The sequence below is a fragment of the Triticum dicoccoides genome, chromosome 2A, assembly GCF_002162155.2.
Source record: "Triticum dicoccoides isolate Atlit2015 ecotype Zavitan chromosome 2A, WEW_v2.0, whole genome shotgun sequence".
NCBI classification, from domain to species: domain Eukaryota; kingdom Viridiplantae; phylum Streptophyta; class Magnoliopsida; order Poales; family Poaceae; genus Triticum; species Triticum dicoccoides.
Genome location: NC_041382.1, coordinates 650,318,644 through 650,335,744, shown reverse-complemented (window position 1 = coordinate 650,335,744; position 17,101 = coordinate 650,318,644). Strand labels below are relative to the sequence as shown.

At 46.4% G+C, this 17,101-nt stretch overlaps 2 protein-coding genes across 3 annotated transcripts; both read right to left on the bottom strand.

The window, feature by feature from the left end:
- Positions 1 to 400: 400 nt before the first annotated feature.
- On the bottom strand, positions 401 to 3,166 carry LOC119359773 (SUMO-conjugating enzyme SCE1-like). 2 transcript variants are annotated; one of them, XM_037625862.1, is made up of 5 exons: positions 2,929 to 3,166; positions 2,730 to 2,813; positions 1,049 to 1,195; positions 840 to 953; positions 401 to 731 (listed from the first exon to the last, which is right to left on the bottom strand). In XM_037625862.1, the coding sequence occupies exons 1-5, from the start codon at positions 2,998 to 3,000 to the stop codon at positions 669 to 671; spliced, it is 480 nt and encodes a 159-aa protein (XP_037481759.1). In that variant the 5' UTR covers positions 3,001 to 3,166; the 3' UTR covers positions 401 to 668. The 2 variants fall into 2 exon arrangements, with proteins under 2 accessions (XP_037481759.1, XP_037481758.1); XM_037625861.1 differs by having other exon boundaries at positions 2,730 to 2,930.
- Positions 3,167 to 15,529: 12,363 nt separating this feature from the next.
- On the bottom strand, positions 15,530 to 16,398 carry LOC119355980 (E3 ubiquitin-protein ligase EL5-like). The gene has a single exon (XM_037622876.1). The coding sequence runs from the start codon at positions 16,261 to 16,263 to the stop codon at positions 15,733 to 15,735; it is 531 nt and encodes a 176-aa protein (XP_037478773.1). The 5' UTR covers positions 16,264 to 16,398; the 3' UTR covers positions 15,530 to 15,732.
- Positions 16,399 to 17,101: the final 703 nt, after the last annotated feature.

Here is a 17,101-nt window from a genome sequence, read left to right as displayed (position 1 = left end):
AGCTCGCTCCCGTCATGAACCCGAAGCACGGAACCGAATTGACCCGCAGCAGCACATCGGACAGTCTGAATTCAATGCATCACAGGAGTATGTATGTTTTATCTCTCCTCACAAAATCCTTCACCTCTCCTTGTCCCCATCCTCCCTCATCAACTGCAGGCAGGCTGGACACAGCAGCGAGAGGCTATTTTTACTTCCCGGGTTCACCCACTTCCCGGGCTTTACGGGTCTCTCTCCTTTGGGGAAAACCCAGATGCGGATTTTAACCCAGGCTTTGTTGACCCGTACGTAACCAGGAAGAGCAGCGCGGTCGTAAACCCGCGCCTAACTTCAATCATTTGGGCTGATCCGACCCATCTTTCTTGCATGAATAATGGCAAGACAAGGTAGGAGGAATCACTTGGAAGAAAAGGATGTATCTTTTCATCACAAAGTAAAAAAGGGTCAGCAAAGCTCACCCCAAACTACACACTCCATTGATTTAAGCTAGAAGGCCCGAAGCAATTCGTAGCGAAGATGGACTCAAAAGTGCAGTTCAGCGGTTCCAACAAACACACTACCATTGCGCTAACTACGCCCCCGCAGTTCTGGACTTCAGTTCCACCAAAACCAAAATGCATGCTGATATTATGCAAGCACTAAAGCCTAGCCGACGCGAGTTCACTTAGCTACATGCGCGAAGGGTAGCGCTTGGCCTGCTCACGGACCTTGTTCTTGTACTCTGGCATGTTCTGCAAATGCAGGCACAAACAAGCAGGGAGTGTTAAGAGAGCACAGCCGTATTAAAACTAAAGGAGACGTGCCTTCAAGTTAAGCAAGTTCTAGTTACGGGAGATAACCTTTTTATAGAGTTCGTAGCATCGATGCTGTGCGGATGAGTCAGGATTTGGGTCATCAAGCAACTCCTGGATGCCCACCAAAACCTGCTTCACTGTAATTGAAGGTTTCCATGCCTGAAAAGGATGAGGCAGGTCATGAAAGATCAGCGGGGATATTGGCATGGTGCAGACACATGCTGGAAGGGAAGTTTCAGTCAGTCTACACTCACACCACCCAGGATCGATAGGCATACTGCTCCAGAATCGTAGACATTGATATGGAAGAAACCTGCTGGGAACCTGCAGCTAGGAGCGGTAGTTGGGTAATTATCATCAAATTGCATAGTGAGCGGGTAATATCCACCTTCCCAGTCAGTCTGCAGAAAAACAAAGTTATTGCGTTAGAAAAGGTCAGTTTGCTGAGCTACACAGCATGGACTAGAGGCTAGAGAGCACACAAATCTGTCGTAAAAGAATATTTATTGTAGTACTACACTATTCACACACAAAGAACTGAAGAAGTATCAGATAAGAATAAGTTACAGACTTACAATGCTGCATTTTATACACCAAGTGTCTGTTTCGAATTTCATAGGGGTTTTAAGGGAAAAGTTCAATTCAGTTCCCACAGGATGGGGGTCTATCTTTTCTTTCTCATCGACAAAAGACTCAATGTATGGTTTAATGCACCCATATTCGACAAAGGACCATCAACAATGGTAGTTCAATAGAGGTGAACAGTCCAACATCAATTAGGGTTGTTTGCATGACTAGAATGAAACAGGTTGTAGGCTCGTGGTCATCATTATTGAATTGTAATTTGTGAAGCAGTAAAAGCGGGCATCACAAACAAAGACAGCAGAATATTGAGGTAAATTGTAGCTTACAAGATTTTTATCGAAATTGTCAGTCTGGCCTTGAGAATAACATTTCAAAATGTTTACAAGAGAGGATTGAATATCTAAAACATGTTTTTGCGAAATGAATATTCAATGTGCCGCTTATTTGGTTTCATCTTCGAGAAGGCGAAAGAAATTAAGCAGCAGTGCACCATTCCATATTCAAACTTTGGTATTATCTGGTCATGCTTCTGTCCTGTATGGGGTCTTTGTTACAACCAAACAAGGTCAATCGAAATGCAATGTCCTGATAAGGTGGTCATGCTAAAACTTCAATAAAAGTACTATGCCAACCGAACAGAGACAGGATTGTGCAATCATTTGCTTGATGGGCTTAATGTATGTTATTGACACCTCACATGCATCCTTATATGTTGATCAATTGCCCAACACTATCATAAGCTTAAAATAGTTACTTTCGCATCATCATAATTTGGGACACGGACTGGCAAACTGACCCGTAAGATAGTAAAATGTAATCAAGTTTTATCCTGCAACAAAATAATACAGTGGCAGAGATAAAAAAACAAAAGCATTACAATGAAGCATCAAATTAAGAAAGATGGATCATTGGTTTGGTTCTTTTATGCAAGAGAACAAACTCAGATTCGATTGTATTAGGATATGATATAATATGTCGGCATGACAATGTCCGTTCATGCCCTGCTTTTTCAACAACAATATGCAATGTTCCGCTTGCAATAGTGAAGGGGCCAAGGGCTTTGTGCTACCAACGTCTAATGTTCAGCTAGTCGAAAGAGTTCTGCATATCAAGGATTGCAAAACCCTGCACCTACTGAAACCCCTCCTCTGTTAGTACAGAGGCACAAAGAGGTTCAGAGAAACTCTGAGAAAATCATGGTGAGATTTCTCTCGGGTTGCAATGTGTAACAAAATCAAACTACATAACCACGAGCAGGTTCACAGAAACAAAACAAGAAGCGCAGATTTATAACAATTGCAAGCCACGGCACAGCGCGAGTAAAAAAGGACACAGTATCTATTTTCTTACCCCTGGCTTGCCGGGGATGACGCACCGCCAGAGCATCAGATTGACGGACCCATCCGGCAGGGTCTCCGGCTTGGCCACGAAGCCCTGAAACAGCCAAGAAGCCCCAGTGTCCCCATTACCACTTGCGTAGATCCGGAGAAAGAAACAAAGAAAATTGGGCAAAGAAAGCAGGTAGCTAGGTCGTGGTGCGGGCGCGCACATGGGGGTGGTTCTTGCGCCACGACTTGCGCTCCTCGGCGAGGCGGCCGCGGGCGATGCCTCCGGACGCCATCCAGGCTCCAACACGAGCGAGCGGTCTGCCGCGCCGGGGTCTAGGTCGTCGCCGCCGCTTCGTCTTCTTCCGAGGACGCCCGCGGGGTCGCTCGGTGCCGCGGCGGCGTGGACTGTTTTCTACTTTAGGTTGCCTCTTTGGTTCGGCTGCCGGTCGGTTGGGGCGAGGCGAATGGGCAATGAATATACCAGCGACTTGCACTGCCGCAACCGAACAGGCGGACGACCATAACATTAGTTTTTTTATGAAAGGCGACCTAATATAGATTTGAACAAAAAAGTCTTTGATTTAAGAAGCCCTTGTTTTTTTTGAGGGAATTTAAGAAGCCCTTGTTAAGAAAGAAATCTGATTTTAGATTTTTTAAGCATAAATCTGACATTATGGAAAATTATGATATCGCGAACCTGGTAATTTTCTTAAGTAAACATGGTAAAACCTGGCAAAAAACTGGATTTTTTTTGAAACTATGATGATTTTTATAGCAAATTCGGAAACTATACACCCTAATGCAGAAAAATCAAAAGTATCACCCTATCGGCCTCATGTTGGCCGAAGAGAGACTTTTCAGCCAACCGTTGGCCAAAAAAGACTTTTCGGCCAAGCATTGGCCAAAAAGGACTTTTCAGCCAACAATTGGCCAAAGAGTCATTCTTCGGCCTACACCTACTCTTTTATTTTAGAAAATTCATATCAATTAGGATTTTTAGTATTTTAATTTGATTCTTTTTGCATTAGATTAAAAAATTTATGAAGTTTCTGTAGATATCAAGTTTGACTAGATTTTAAAGTTTGAATTTGAATTTTCATGAATTTGCTCAAATCACTAGATTGCCTATAATTTGAGCTAGGAGTATTTTTTTAGATGATTCTTTTTGCTACTGGTTCTTTGTGACTTTGTTTATCAGTAGTAATTAATTGGCGAATTTTATAATTACTTAAAATTAGTTTTTTATGAAAACAGTTCTGTTTTAGTGTTTTATAGGTTTTATGCCATTTCTTTTAATTTTAATTGCTTTAAATTGTTTTCTTTAGTTTTTTTGACATATTCTTTTTGTTTTTGTTTAGTTATCAGTAGCTATTTTATTTGTAGTACTTTTTTGTATTTTATTTCTTTTATCCTACTAGAAAACTTGTTTTTAGCTTCATAGGAGTTTATATTTAAAAGTTCCTTATAAATCCTGTACAACCATTGTCGTTTTATACATGAAAAAAAATACTTTTCCGCAATCTTGTTCCCTCCATTTTCTTTCCGCCATCTTCTTTGCCGCCATTTTCTCCCACCATTTTCTTTCCCGCCATTCTCTCCCGCCACACTAAGGAGTGCTGCATCAACGGAGGATGACTATGATGCCTTCATGTGGAGTGCGAAACACTGTGTGAGAGAAGTCATAAGTGTGAAACACTCTCCGATGATGATGACGAAGCTGCAAACACTTATGACTTCTCTCAGACAGTGTTTCACACTCTACCAGCAGCATCGACGCAGGAGACACAGACCGTGTCAGGCGATGTTATCTACGGTCGTGGACAACATGAGGCTCGTTTTATAAGTTGAGAAAGAAGATGGCGATAAAGAAGATGGCGAGAGAGAATGGCGAGAAAGAAAATAGCGGGAAAGAAAATGGCGGGAGAGAATGGCAGGAAATAAAATGGCGGGAGAGAATGAAGGGAGAGAATGGCGGCAAATAAAATGACGGGAAAGAAAATGGAGGCAAAGAATGGCGGGAGAGAATGGCGGCAAAGAATGACGGGAGAAAATGGCGGCAAAGAAAATAGTGGGAGAAAATAGAGGGAAAAAACGACGGGAAAGAAAATGGAGGATAAAGAAAATAAAATACAAAAAAAGACTACAAATAAAATATCTACTAATAACTTAACAAAAACTAAAAAACATGTCAAAAAATAAAGAAAACAATTTAAAACAATTAAAATTAAAAGAAATAGCACAAACCCTATAAAACACTAAAACGGAACTGTTTTCATGAAAACCTAATTTTAAATAATCCTAAAATTCACCAATTAATTATTACTGATAAACAAAGTCACAAAGAACCAGTAGCAAAAAGAACCATCTAAATAGAATACTCCTAGCTCAAATTATAGGCAATCTAGTGATTTGAGCAAATTCATAAAAATTCAAATTCAAACTTTCAAATATAGTCAAACTTGATATCTATAGAAACTTCATAAAATTTCTAATCTAATGCAAAAAGAATCAAATTAAAATACTAAAAATCCTAATTGATATGAATTTTCTAAAACAGTAGAGCCGGTGTTGGCCGAAGAGGGACTCTTCCTTTTTGGCCAGCAGTAGGCCGAAAAGTCCCTCTTCGGCCAACGGGAGGCCGACAGGGTGATACTTTCGATTGTTCTGCATTAGGGTGTATAATTTCTGAATTTGATATAAAAATCATCATAGTTTCAAAAAAAGGTCATGGAATTCCCATGCTTGCCGAAGGAATTTGTTGTTTTTTTCTTCTTTCTTACTATGTGCTTTTTAGCAGATTTGTTGTTTTTTCTTTTCCCTTTTTTATTTTTTTTCCTTTTACTTTCTTAAATATACGTCAAATTTCCTTAAAAAATTATGCACATTTTTTGTATGCACACGAAATATTTTCTTAATACATGTTGAATATTGTTTTGATATGCGTTAAATATTTATTAGATAGATGGTGATTTTTTTTCAAACACAAGATAATTTTTTGAACACATGTTTATTTTTTCAAATACATGTTGACATTTTTTTGGATGTTATGAAACACTTTTAAAATTACATGAATATTTTTATATTGTATATAAAATTTTATAATAAAATATTTTTTATAAAATTTGTGACATTTTTAAAATGGCACAATTGTTTCTGGATGGTATGATATTTTAAAAAGATATGTAATATTCTTTATAAATGTCACAATTGTTTTTTCGAAATGTCTGAACATTGTCTAAATGTCATGGACATTTTTTTGAATGGTAAATTACATACATTTTTTACGAATTATCCAAACAATTACGTACAGTGCATTAACATTTTAAATATGTTAGAACGTTTAAAGAAATTAATCCATTGAAATATAAGCAAAAGTAAATAAAAATAAATTAGATAGCTTAACTAACATTTGTGGACACTAATGGGCTGGCCCGCTACAGCATCACTGGAGGCGAGCGCTCACTGTTTCTCTCCTTCTCTTTTCAACAAGTGCAACCCAATTAGCCCAAAAGTGAATACTATTCCCTCTTAGAGCATCTGAAGCTCGTGTGCATGTTTATGGGCAAAGTTGTTTACTCGTTGCTTGTTATGTTACTCATTGGAGAGTTTCCGTTCTTACTCAATGTGAGAATTAGGTCTTGGCATTGATAATTGGTAAATCTTAATTGTCCATTATAAATCTCGATATCCTTAAATAAATTACCCGAGACATTGAAAAATACTATCTCGGAACTAGTACGGGTTTTTCTGCAAAGATTATTCTCAATCAGCCACCAACCATACTATTTCCCATGATCCCATCTATATCTTCCAAAGTGTACCCCTCAAACTTGCCATTCCATCTCATCCATTTTAAAAGGTCTATCCATTGAGTAATTCTAAAAGCAGTCAATTTTGAATAATTAAACAAAAAGTACTAGAACCTACTTATTTCTTATAAAAAATAGGGAGTATGGGAAGTTTTTTAATAATGGGAAAACATAGAATGTATAGTTAAAGATCAAGAACATCGAGCCTTACGTATTGTGGTAGCCTGGTGGTTTTATGAAAAAATTGTGTATCTAACTAGCTTTTGCTTAATTTACGGACCAATGTATTGTATTCATGTGATGTTATTTGAGTAACAGGCTATAGAATAAAGTTTGACAGAAGACAGTTGTACAATAATCTGAGATTTAAAGGCTTTCCTAATGTAACACTACGACGTTAGGCTGCTAGTTTTGGTAACCAATCAATTAGATTCAACTTGATTAGCTGCGAGAGGACAGAAGGTCATTCGATTTAGTCAAAATTGAGTCATAAAACGGTTTTTGGCTCCAACTTCTAAGAGCATCTTCAATAGATGGTTCAAATTACAACGGTCCAAAACAGAAGATGTAAATTTTGGACCATCAAAAAGTGTGTTTTGGAGCTCCGAAAAAAGGTCAACTCCAATAGATGGTCCAAAAGAGCAACTCCAATAGATGGTCCAAATTCATGGTCCAAAAACCTGCCAGCAGCCGCCCGGCTGCTGTTCAGCCGTTGTCCAACCACTGTACAGCCGCAAATATTTGAAAATAACATATAAAAAATCATGTCCACAATACCAAATTATTACATAGTTCTTCAGATCCAAGAGATGCAATGCAACACAAATACAACATAGTTTTGAACAAACAAATAATGAATCTACAATGGGGAATTCCGTCGAACACCTTGTGCGCGCGGTGGAAGAAGATGGCCGCCGGTTGGATTGGCTGCTGTTGACGTCTGCGGACGGCTGCGGTCGGCTCCGGACGGCGGCGGTGATAAGAAATGAGGTTGGAGGCCGGCCAAGAGGAGCTCGGCGGGCGGCGAAGACTAGTTCGGCAGCCGGGCGGAGGGCGGCGGGGAGGCGGTCGTGTGGCCAGCGCAACGACCGTGGACAGGCTCACGGCCGAAGGGAGGAGGTCGGCGGCAGCCTAAAAGACCCGGCGAAGGCCTACCGCGGCAGCCGGACCGCCGGAGGGGCCAAATCCCGCGCCGGCTACCACTCGATTCTGCGGCGGACGGGCGGCGACGGGGACGGAGGGCTGCGGCGGCGGAGGGGATGCGGGGTGGTGGCGGCGCCGACGGCGAGGTTTTGGGCGGTCGCGGCGGCGGATTCCGGCCGGCGGTGTCGCGGACGGGCGCGGGCGGGAATGGAAATGAAGTGGCGGTTGGGCGTTCGCGGACGGCGGCTAGTTTTGGACCAGGTGCATCTCGTGATGTATATTTGCATCGCAAGGTGTTGCATTTTACATTACGAGGAGGCCGCGGTTCAATTTTTTTTGCATATGGACCGTTTGTTGGAGCAGCGTTTTTTGCCCCAGACGGTCCGAAAGTTAGTTATTTTTACATTTGGATCTATTGGAGATGCTCTGAGTCACCGTCTCACCAACAAAGTGAGTGATATGCACTATTTTGAACATTTGTTAGCTAGTTACAACGAAATTTAGAGGCTAAAGTTAGCAACCCCCCGCCTATAACAATGTAATGTAACTAAAATGAACGATCGTGGTAATCATGCATCTCTGGATCAAGTTACAGCTACTTCACAGTTTACATCGATTATTTTTCGTAATAAATAAAGTATTATAACATAGTACATAAAGAATATTGTAGGATAAAAATTCAAATGCTACTATTCCTTTGTTCCAAATGTGCACTTGTTTGTGTCACAAGGTGGCACGGTACTCGTTCTCCAGCTCGTCCGGCGTGGTGCGCGACCCGCACGCTGACGGCGCACGGACGTGGCCGACCATGGCCACGCGCAGCGCCTCCTCCTCGTACGCCCGCCGCTCCATCTCCGCCATCTCCGATTTGCGCCGCTGGACGCTCAGCATCGCGACGAGGACGAGCCCCAGCAGCACCGTGCCGCCCGCGCCCAGCGCCGCGCCGAACAACGCCAGCTTCCACTTGCTCACCTCCCCGTCCTCCGCCACCGCGTCGCCGTCGCCTACGCCGCCCAGGACGAGCGCGACGTGGCCTTGGTCCCTCAGGTGGCAGGTGTTGGTCCCGGCCTGCACGTCCGTCACGGCGACGCTGCCGTTGAGCCACACCGCCATGCAGAGCGGCACGGCCCCTGGCTGGAGCGCCGGGACCGCCATGGAGAAGTTGACGCGGATGGCCGCGCCCGTGACGCGGACCTGGAGCGGCGCCGTGCCGTCGCGCGGGTCCAGGCCGTAGAACATGAGCCCGAGCACCGGCGACGCGATGCGGTAGCCGCCGCCTCTCGCCGCGTGCTCGTCGTAGACGGCCGAGAGGTTGCCCATATTGACGCGGACGGCGAGGAGGTGCGCGCCGGCAGCACGGCCGGGCACGACGAGCCCCGGGGGCACGGAGAACTCGCCGAAGAGACGGACGCCGTGCCGGCTGAGGCTGCCGGAGCGGAACCGCGACACGCTGCCGTCGACGGCGGACAGGCTGGCCGGGAGCGAGAGCGGGTACGTGACGCCCGTCCGCCGGTGCTTCCCGTTGTAGCACTCCTCCGCGGCCTCCATGATGACGTCGTCGATGAGGGCGGCGTCCTGCAGCTGCAGCGCGCCGCACGGCCACGCGAGCGCGACAACGGCCGCGGCGAGCATCAGCAGCAGCACGGGGAGAGCCTCGCGACTCAGGCCGGCGGTCGGCATTGCTGGAAATAATAGGAGGAGCGGGCAGCATGGGGACATTTTTGTTGGAGGGGCGAAAGCGAGCATGATGGCGACGCGCAAAGCAGAGCTTCTTTGCAATGCATGGCGTCGAGAGCAGGCCCGTTGGCATTGTTCTCTTGTGGGAGCTGTGGCTTGCGAGTGAAGCATGGGCACGAGGTAACAACATGGCTAGGAAGGACGCCCGATCAAAGTCGATGGGGAGGATGATGATGGTGCGGTGTATTATTACGTGCAACGGGCGAAAATGTACGCAGGGGAGCGGTGTCAATTCGGTGGGACAGTCGACACGCGCCTTGTAGGGCTGTTGATTAGCCCCGGTGATGAGGGGGCAGGAAAGCGTTGCCACTTGCGAGACATGGGTTGGTGACCAAGGTTCTTGGCCTCTCCAAAGGAGTAGCCATTCATGCCGGTGTAGCGAGCTCTGCCGTTTGTCAAAGAACAAAAGAGGCCTTTTCTAGGAAACTCTACCGGCACAGCGTGATCATCTTTGCGCTATGTACCTATGTGTGCAATGGAACGTTCTGATTTCCGAGAGAGAAAGATAACAAGTAACCTGCCACAGGTTGTATGCCTGACAGAGTGACAGACGGAAGAACAGAGCACGTTCTTCATTCAGAACATCGTGCGGCAGAGTGCGGTGCCAAGCAGGGATTAGCCGAGTAGGGATCTCACGCGGATTGGTCATTTCTAAGGCATTGCTCATGATTTTTGCTCTAGATATACCACGTCCTTGCAGTTGATTGAATTCATTGTCGGATGCAGTTATCCTGACGGTACGTAGTGCTACTGCTACTGTCCACTGCGGCACACCTGAGGTACAAAGGTCGCTGAAAATTTCATCAGAGCCGATGCGATGATCCCAAGAGATTCAGCACTCACCTCTTGTGATATTCGGAACCCTCTTGGTTCTGATCTGGAAAATCTACTGCGCACATGCAGTACATGCAGGTTTTGTTGTCAGCTTCAGTGAGTTTGTCCACTTGGAGGAGGAAGGACACGGGGCCTCTGGAGCAAGGAGTTCTTTTGTGTTTCCGAGCAAACTCGATCGGGCTGAGATGATTGCGCGGCCGTCGGCGTGCTCGGGGCAGCATTAGGCTTGTCCACGAACTGTCTCCTCGATCCATAGGGCGGTATAATTGAGGGCCCAAGCGCGCATTATATTATTACAGAGCACCAGCCGTTAACACACGGTGGAAAAGCTTCTTTTCCCGGACGAAACGGGCGTTAAACATATGGTTTAGAAGTTGCTGTTTTCCCAAGGTGTCATCGTGGGTTGTCCCCCACCCGGGGCTCTCGGTGATAACCTTGGTCCTGCATTTGCTTGATCGGGTACTGGCGGCGGCGCTCTAGCGTCGTTCTCTTCTTGGATGCTCTGTCTTGTGAGCAAGGTCCCACAATGCTGGTTGTCAGGTGGGTTTCGCGGACGGCAGCTTCTTCTCCTTGTGTGACGATTTCGTGCTCTCAAGGGGAGCCGGGTTTGATGAAGTGATTATGTCCGGAGGCCTCCTCTCATGTCTTGGTGTCACTTTCCATCTAGGCTCTAGTGTGAGCATTCCTCGCCTGACGGTGCGACGCCTTTCGAGCCACGCAAGGGAGCGGGTGGGCTCCCTTTAGCGAGGAACTGGGTGGCACTGTTGGCGCGGGAGCGGCTACAATGCAGATCCAGAGCTGCCCTTGGTGTCCACCTTCGACCGCTCAAACGGAATGCGGAGGGCCAGCTCCTCCTCGATGACGAGGTCGGAGCCGAAGTGGCTGTCGAGGCTTGACATATCCCGTATTTGATCGAAATCAGACAGGAGAGAGTGCGGACGGAGCGAGAGAGGAGAATGAGTGAGCTATGGTTCGGAGAGGGGGTAGATTGGGGGTTTTTGTGCGACAATCATGGGATCGGTGGTGGGCCGGGATGATGTGGCGAACTCACGCTGACGTACCTGGGTCGCCCCATGTCCGCCCTTCATTTGGGCTGAATATGAGGGGCGGTGGGCAGCCCAGACGTTTGAGACCGGTTTGAGACGCTTTGGTGGGTTGGTTTTTTGTGACCGGTCTGCTCGCCCGGGTGTTTGAGACGGGCTTAAGACGTTCGGTTAAATGCTCTAATAAATTCGGATGGAGGAACTATTTTTTTACTAAGTGTTAGAAAGTGGATTTTTGTTTCTTGAAATATTAGAAAGTGGATTTCTGTAGTACCTAGGTTCCAAAAATGATCTTCCATTAGATTTTCTAACTTTAATCATCAGCTTACACTATATCTTTTTTCATATGCCTCCCAAAAATAGGAGCTGGGTTTCATTAAGGACAGTATAACCGTACTTAATCCTTGCCCTCACAGCGATTTGGATTTTCAGCCGTCCGTTTTATTGATCTCGAAGTTCCTGGCCGTCAGATTTATTGTGAAAAGCAATCTGTTTTGCGGTGTGGCTAATCTAGCCCAGCTGTCCCGTGGGCTGCTGCTCCACGGGCCAAAACGGACGCCTGTGGTGCATTGGGCCGTCCGCCAGCCGCCAGCCCATTTCCAGCGCTAAAAGAAGGTCTGCTAGGCTTGTGAGGCGTAGGAGCCGGAGCGACAAAGGAGCGGCCGGTGTGCATCGCTCCATTGGATCCATCGCAGGTGCGAGATCGAGCAAGTCGATGCGTGCGCTGGGATCATCCGGAGGAGCGGGATCCAGGTCCAGCCGATGCAGTCCAGTACGTGAGCGAGGGTTGGACTGTTGGACCGGCCAGTAGCGCTACCACAACCTCGCCCCCATGCTCCGCCGCGGCGCCGCCGCCGTAGTAAGTCTACGACATCACTAGCACGGTGAGAGAGATCTTCTCTTCTCCTCGGTACTTCGTTTAGCGATATTCTCTGAATATGTGCCGGATGAGTTGATCGCTTGCTTTCTGTTCACGTTAATCTGTTTGATTTTTTCTGTGTGGGCGTCAGGACTCTTACATCCGAGCAACGAAGAGGTGGGTTGACGAGCTTCAAAGACTAGGTATAACTGAACATGTTTCTGTACTTCCATCTTGTCGCACTGCTTCAGTTGGATCCAAAGAACACTCTACCTTTTGTCGGTGGAAGTCATCTGTATGTCAGTGCTTAGATTTTTATATATGCACATGTCCAAACAGGGAACCCAGGTTTGGTGATGGCGTTAGTGGGCAACAAGATTGATTTAGAAAACAAGAGGTAGGTTGGCACACAGGTACACACATTTTGCGGACAAAAATTTCAAAACCCCAGTGCTCCATCTTTCAGTCAAACCCATCATCATCTCTGTTTTTTTTCTCTAAATGCGAGCTAACAGGAGGCGCTGGAGATGTCAGTGAAGATGGCGACCTAGCCCAGGGGATACGGCGTACGGCTCTGCGGGATTGGAATGATTCAGGCCTCCGGACCGCACGCCAATTCACGTTCATGCCAATCTCGTCTCGCTGTTCGTATGTTCTTGAGCGAAACTGTTCCGCCGGGAATTGAAGGCAAACAATTACTCTTCAGTTTCTCTTCAGGCATTCATGTTGGATGATGTCTCTCTCTCGCTGGCGTTGATTAATGGATGTCTGCCTCTCTGTTTTCCCATCCTTCAGCTGCCGTGTATATATGCTTCCTCGCTAACCTTTTTCAATCCGGCGACAAAACATCCATCAACAATTCAACATGGTGCTCTGCTAGGTTCCCCTATAATCTTCATTTTCCCCATTCATATAATGATTCCTTCCACCACAGGATTACATTGTGCTAATTTCCTCTCAATCAAAATTTTGTACAGGTGTTGTTCATACTGGCTTATGCTCAATTGATTCAGGCGGATCTTGGAGATTGGATGTCGCATTTTTCTATTTCAGAAATTCTCAGCTCATATCTCCAATGGTTTCTAGAGCAGGTAATTACTTCAGGTGCACTGCTAGACCTTATCTTTTACCATCCATTTTTTGTATAGTGTATGACTGCTTAGATTACGTGTTTCTAAGTTAGGATATTTACTTGTTGGACAGATTACTTAGAGTTATACCAAAAAAAGCGCAAAAAGTGTTACCATGCTGTTCTAGAAGGGTGTGAAACCTCAACATCTTCTTCTTTTATCCATACATGAGGAAAGCCGAATAATTATGTGGACAATTTCTTTATCCATACATGAGGAAAGCCAAATAATTATGTGAAAAATTTCTTTATCCATAAATGAGGGAAGCCGAATTATTATGTGGACAATTTCTTTATCTATACATTTGGAAAGCCAAATAATTATGTGGACAATTTCTTTATTCATACATGAGGAAAGCCAAATAATTATGTCGACATTTTTTCCTTAAATGCATGGTGCAACATGTAAATGAAATCGCTCGGCCCATATTAGATAAAAATAACATGAATGCTTAATTCAGGACCATTGCGTGATGCCACAGCCGGATACAGTTGTCTCTCAGCGAAGAGAATACAAATGCCCTTATAGGTTATCTGGTTACCAAAGATAATGCTTACCTGCTATTCATGTACATAATAATCAACTGAAATTGATTCCTTCTGTATTACCCTTCTGCCTAATCAGCTATGTATCATGGTCGTTCACATCTAACGGCACCTTATTATACAATGGAATGCCTATTGCTTTGGTTTCTTTATACGCTAACCATCAACTCTACTTGTGTGTTGTTTAATTGGGAGTTGGGCACGGTACTGGAGAATATACAAGGAAAGATTTGATTCCTCAGGTCACAACCAGCACCTCCACCCCTTATAATTTTGTTTTCTAAAATTACTTCTTAACTTCTATTATTCTGCTTACATATGATGTAGCCTTTCAAGATATGTTTTATTTGGTCGATTGGCTTTTCCAACTATTGGTGATTATAGGTCAAGTTTTGTGTATGAGCCTAATGCCAACCCTGTAGGATTTGTTCTTTAAATGATGGTTAGCTTTGGTGCCAGAGGGTTCACAGTGTGATGCTAAGTATTATGAAAACAAGATGCCCAGTTGCAGTAACCAGCAAGTCACCTCTCTACTACTTATGTCATCTTAGGTTTTGAAGGTTATAAGGAGCTTTCTTTCTTGTTTGATCATACCATGTACTTTGTGTGATGATTGCAATATCTTCTTGTGGATCTTACATAACAAGAAAAGATATCAACTAACAGCTTGGTTCCATGGTTATGTACACTTAGAAATACTTAGTTACCTAGGATCTTCCTGTTTACTCAATGCAAAATTTTATCTTATGGCATCTGAACTATAGTTTGGGTTACTCTATTTTGGCATGGTTTGCACATATTGCTACTCTGCTGTACATGTCGTATGCCATACTAGGGTATTACTACTCTGTATTATCCTAATTTTGGCGCTGGGCTACTTTCCGAGTGCTTGGATCTTCTATAAGATTTAGTTGGTTGAAAGATAGATCTAAATTATGTTGATTCCAAGTAGTAAACCGATTTTCAACTATTCATGCAGTCAAATTTTAACAGAATATCATGTCCATCTTTGAGACCCTTCTATGGGAACTCATATTGGTTCATCGAAAAAAGAGACGGGCGCAGCAACGCGCGCCAATCATGATCTAGTTACAATCATAACGGAACAGATTGTCCAGACAAAGAAAATTGAAACAAAGAAACTACGAAAAGAAAAAGAAAAGCAAAAAGGACCAAACAAAAAGCATCTGAAGGATGCAAAAGAGAAATACCAGGCAACACCAAGGGTCGCCGATCCAGCCTACAAATCCGATCCAGGCAACGCCCTATGTTCGTGAATCAACAATGCTAGACCTACGTACTGATTCATACGTAACTTACGTAATGGCTTCGGTTGAAAGAAATAAGGGGGTGGGGACCCACCCAGTTAAAATCAGGGGGCGGAGAGATTATAGTTAGGAAATTTACATAAGAGTTTGTAGGTTTTCTTCGTAGGTGTAGCATTTTTGTTTGTGAATATAATGATGATTGTCTCTTTTCTTGCGGGGAAGATAACGATGATTAGTTACACGTCGATTCCATGCAGTTGAAGCCGAGCAACGTTAAGAAATTAAATCATCGATAACAACGTGTCAACACGGATGCAGCTTCGTACCCAACAATTCCAGAAGATAGAACAGTGCACTGGACTGGACTGGACTTGACGGACACGCAGGACACATTGCCAGCCCATCTCAAATTCTCAATGGGCCAATCTTTTATTGTGATCACTGATCCGATCTCTTCCCTAAACACGGACGGTACTGCTCCATATATTTTCTCACCAGGAGTTGGTCAAATAATTTCGTGCGTGCCCATTGATTAGCACAGGTACTGCTCGGTGCTTAGTCGTCCTGATCGCGAACAGCCCGCGATTGGCCTGCTGCACCAAGTACCATCGCCGCTGAAATGACAAAACTGCCCCTCGTGCAGGTACGGATGGAGAACTAGCCGCTGAACCGGGCCCTGGCACTGGCGAGCAGCCCCCCGCGCTGACGAGGCAGCAGGCTGGACCGGCACAGCGGGCACGTCGCCTCGCCGACGTCGATCCACCGGTCGATGCAGCCTCTGTGGAAGGCGTGGGCGCAGTTGCCCAGCGGCCGCACCTCGTCCGTCGGCTCCAGCCGCTCCAGGCACACCCTGCACGTGCTCGCGTCGCCGCCGTCGTCCTCCTCCTCGTCCTCGTGGCGACCCGGCCTCTTAGACGTCGACGATCGGGACCGCTCCGCCAGGTGCGCGGCGAACTCGACGGGGGGCAGCCGCCGCTTCATCGTCTCCGGAAGCGCGCCGTCCCGGTTGGGACGGCGGCGAGGGCCGCTGATGAGCGCCGCGTGCTCCTCGGGGGTGTAGGGGAACTCGTAGAGGCCGAGGAGGCAGAGGATGAGCACGAAGGCCAGCGCGGTGGCGTGGAGGAACCTGAACACGGCGGCGATGGGCCGGGGCACCGCGTTGCAGTAGCACACCAGCGGGAAGGTCATCGCGCACGCGCGGGCGGGCGAGAGCACTTGGCTTGGCTGCCGCCGGAGCGCAACGGGCAGCAGCGAGCCAACCAGGCGGCGTCTCGGCTTCAGAAGGCTTCAGAAGGCAAAACGCGAGTTGGTACACCAGCGGCGCGTGTATACGCTGAAGAGGAGGGAAAAGCGGCTTGTTTTATCGTGTCCGGCGAGGTGCGCGCGCGTGGTGTCGACCGGGGTCCGGGAAATGGACCGGAAAGGGCGTGCCGTTGCGGCGTGGCTGTCGCGCGCTCGAGGATTTCGTGTGGGCAGCGTCGTCGCGGGCTGACCGGCCGGCTCTCATCTCTCATGTCGCGGGCTCACGGCTCCGCGTGTCCATCAGTGTGGTGCGGGGTCACTGTGACTCCTCTCTCCACTGTCCTCTCTCTCTCGGCACGCCAACCGCGAACAGGATTTGAGGGTGTTCCGTCGTCTGGGCACGTGCGCGTTGGATGATTTGGTGAAAGGAAACCGGTGGCTGGAACACCGTCCTGTTTCCGGTTGGGGCAAACCGCGTGCTGCACAGAGTACTCACAAGTTTAGCATGATCCGAGCTTAGGTTTGGCATGTCGTGCGTGCGATGTCACACAGGTTTGGCGCCCGGCCGGCAACGTTCGCATGTATACCACGACCATACTCCATAGGCCAGCTTCGTCAGGGACTCCGTTTCCTTCTGCCCTTTTCACATCTTTCGGCAGCTTATCTAATTTGCGAGCGTCCACGTGTGGTCTTGTGGCCACTCTATGGTGCTCTGTGCAATTCTTCAACGCGTTGAATCTCTTTTTTTTGCGGGGGAAAACGTTGAATCTTAATCTATACTCAA